Here is a 3,102-nt window from a genome sequence, read left to right as displayed (position 1 = left end):
ATCATGATTTTGTATTCAGGTAAGTGGATAAATTTCGGTATATACAAACATATACTTTTGTTTAGACACTATACGCACCTGTTAATGCCATTGCCGCCGTCCGTGCGTAGTCATACACCTGCACATTGTTGGCTTTGTTCTGAAGTTCATCTCTCTGACTTACTAATTGTTTGTGCTCGAGATTTTGGCAGAATACGTCGCCAGCGGTCATTTCTATACCGACCACGGTACATGTCCGTACCCAATCAATTAATGCCAGCATGCTGATTTGTCACACAGGTCTGGGTTGTTCAGTGCTTCCGTATTGATCTCAGCTTGCCTATAAGCCCTCTTCTAAAAATAGCGAGCACCGACTGCGACCATTGGTTGTGGACAGTGTGAAATGCTTGTCCCTTATTCTTGTTGTGAATAGCCTATCGATATGTATTTAGGGATGGGCATATGTGTGTATTGGTCAGAAATACAGAAATGGAACGTGTCGCGATCTCTATATGTACATAATACATTTTTTTTTTGGGTTAAAAAAAAAACTGTGTATGGGGCGGGTTGTGGCCCCTCTTGTGGCCCCGAGGAACGGGAAGTCGTGAACCCATTCAGATTTCAGAGTCCTGTACATATAATATTTTGTAAAGGCACGACAGACAACAAATGGGAAAAGAAACAAAAACTATGTGTAGTCTTCGAAATTGAGAGAAATTCCGACCTGTCGCGAACTCGCGATACATGTCTTCTTGGGGTCAGTATATTAAAGACATGCCAACCGGGCATGTCGGTAGCATATATGTAGGGCCTTTAGAGAGAGGCACCGTCCGTAGACCATATATTTATCTAGCTCCCGACGGTTGTATCGAGTGTCGACAGACGATAAATTCCGTCGATACGTCGTCATAACCGAGATTCGAGAAGTGCTTCTTAGTCATATTTACAATTTAGGAATAAAGTGATTTTAGTCATAAGATTTAGGCATCAGGAGCTACGGTCATAAGTTTAGTCAGAAGATTGTTAGTCATGATTTTTAGTCCATAGATATTCAGGGGTTTAGAAGTGCACATTCGAGAATCGAGAAGGCTATGTCTAAAGTCAGAACCCTCCACTCTAACTCCACAGTCTACACTCTCTATAGTCTACGCTATAGTTCTACACGCTACAGTCTACACCCTACACAACCCTACAGTCTAAGATCTAAATTATAAATACACACTACATTTCGCAATGAGTCAATGAGTCTACGTCTGCAGACTGCACTGTGCATGTACTCTACAGTAGTCTATACTTACAGTCGACACTGAGTGCACTCTACAGTCTACAGTGAGCCTTCTTAAGGGGATTTTCAGTCACAAGTTTTAGGCATAAGGGGTTTTAGTCTCTAAAGTTTACGCAAATTTGTTAGTCGTTTTTTTTTATAGCCTACAGATATTTAGGTTCAAGTGTGCTCGTCGACAGTTTACACTCTACATACATACTGGGTGAAAATATTTTTAGTAATCTGTATTTCACACGGCACACACTGCACACTGCACACTGCACATTGCACAGGAACAAGAACTGGGTCAATTTTCAAACCCGAATACCTGGAAATTTTCATTATTTCTTCATGGTCCAATTTGGAAGAAGACTATGATTTCTGACAAAAAAATATATGAGCTTATTCGCCTGGAGGCAGGAGATTCGAATAAAAGCATAACCTTCTAAATTAAACAATAAAGCCTATTTTTATTTCTTTGAAAGTTACATTTTTCGTAGCCTTCTAAAATATACACATTTTTTAGAGGTGACAGTTAACACCCCCTAATCCGGTCCCTGACCGGCTGACCCCCGCCAACCTCGTTATAAACCCCCTAAATATATGCTAGGTGTGTGCTTGAATTTGTCAAAAAACAAAATCAAATTATAAACGGTAGTTCCCTACGTCTTGCTCCAGGAGCTCAAAAACACCCTAAAATATTCCACAGTAAGCTGGAATATTGTTTAAATACGTGTTTGAAAAAGTCACATTATTTGGCTCTGAGAGTCGATTTAGTATCGTCGGCATTAACTTTTTGAAAAACATATATTTGAAAATTTAAACCGACGAAAGCTGTTGGGAATAACGAGAGGAAGCAGTAGCCGACTATACATTTAGCCGTTGTAAAAAATAAAAAATAAATCGGGATTGGACATTATTGACATGTAAGAATGCTCAAAATATGACTGAAATATAACCCCCTCAAACTCAAAGGGGCAGGTTCCGTTCTTGCCCCTGTGCACCTTAGTCCAATGTCCATAGGTGCACAATACTCAAAGGAGTAGATGAAGAATGTCACATTTTCCAGTGTAACTTTTTCATTCAGGAGTCTGCGTCTCTGAAGTCTGAAGTCTCAGGCCGCCTCAGAGGCAGTGACTCTGACTCTCTCTTTTAATGTCTGACCTCAGAGTCTCAGTGACCTGACTGTGACAACTGAGGGGATGAGGTCTGAGACTCTGAGGACTGAAGCCTGAAGGTCTGAGAGACTGAAGAGACTGAGAGTATAGAAATACAGTAGTATGTAGTGCTTTATTTTTATAAATTTAAACAATTTTTACTGTTTTATGTAATACATACGTATGTACCACTAATAAATATCAGCGATGTTAGCATTGCTATGCGTGGTGCATAGGCGCAGATAGTCGTGCAATTGATTGAACTGTTCGTTTATTTGAAAGATACTTTGCCAAGCGACAGAAAACAAAGCAAAGTAAACCGTAGCATTATGCCACACGACTGTCACGCTTGACCTTTACATATTAAAAACTCGGACAAGATAGCTTCACTCACAACATAAACTACATAGACCATTTTATACCACATCGACCAGCATATACCACATCGACCCAATTTGAAATACATCGTAAGAAGAAGAAACGACCACCCCATATTTTGTACATAAATTCAATATAAACGCCACCATGAACCACTGCATCGTGGCGTATGCATTGCTAGTGCTCTCTATTTTAGGGAGTGCCACAGCAGCGTGTAATGACAAAGGCAACTCTTTGACATTGAAGAGTCCGTATGGTACTAGTTGTTTGTGCAACTCACGATGGAGTGATGCCGGATGTACTACTGGAAATACCGGTATGCTT

General features: G+C 40.3%; 1 protein-coding gene across 1 annotated transcript in view; it reads right to left on the bottom strand.

The window, feature by feature from the left end:
* The window catches only part of SARC_04997 (hypothetical protein), a 2,872-nt gene extending 2,424 nt beyond the window's left edge, over positions 1-448 (bottom strand). The window contains exon 1 of the mRNA XM_014301153.1: positions 79-448. Within this exon, the coding sequence (XP_014156628.1) occupies positions 79-262 (184 nt within the window). The 5' untranslated portion in view covers positions 263-448. The remainder of the gene's footprint in view (positions 1-78) is intronic.
* Positions 449-3,102: the final 2,654 nt, after the last annotated feature.

The sequence above is a fragment of the Sphaeroforma arctica genome (assembly GCF_001186125.1).
Source record: "Sphaeroforma arctica JP610 unplaced genomic scaffold supercont1.302, whole genome shotgun sequence".
Lineage (NCBI taxonomy): Eukaryota > Ichthyosporea > Ichthyophonida > Sphaeroforma > Sphaeroforma arctica.
This window is presented reverse-complemented; position numbering and strand designations above follow the sequence as displayed.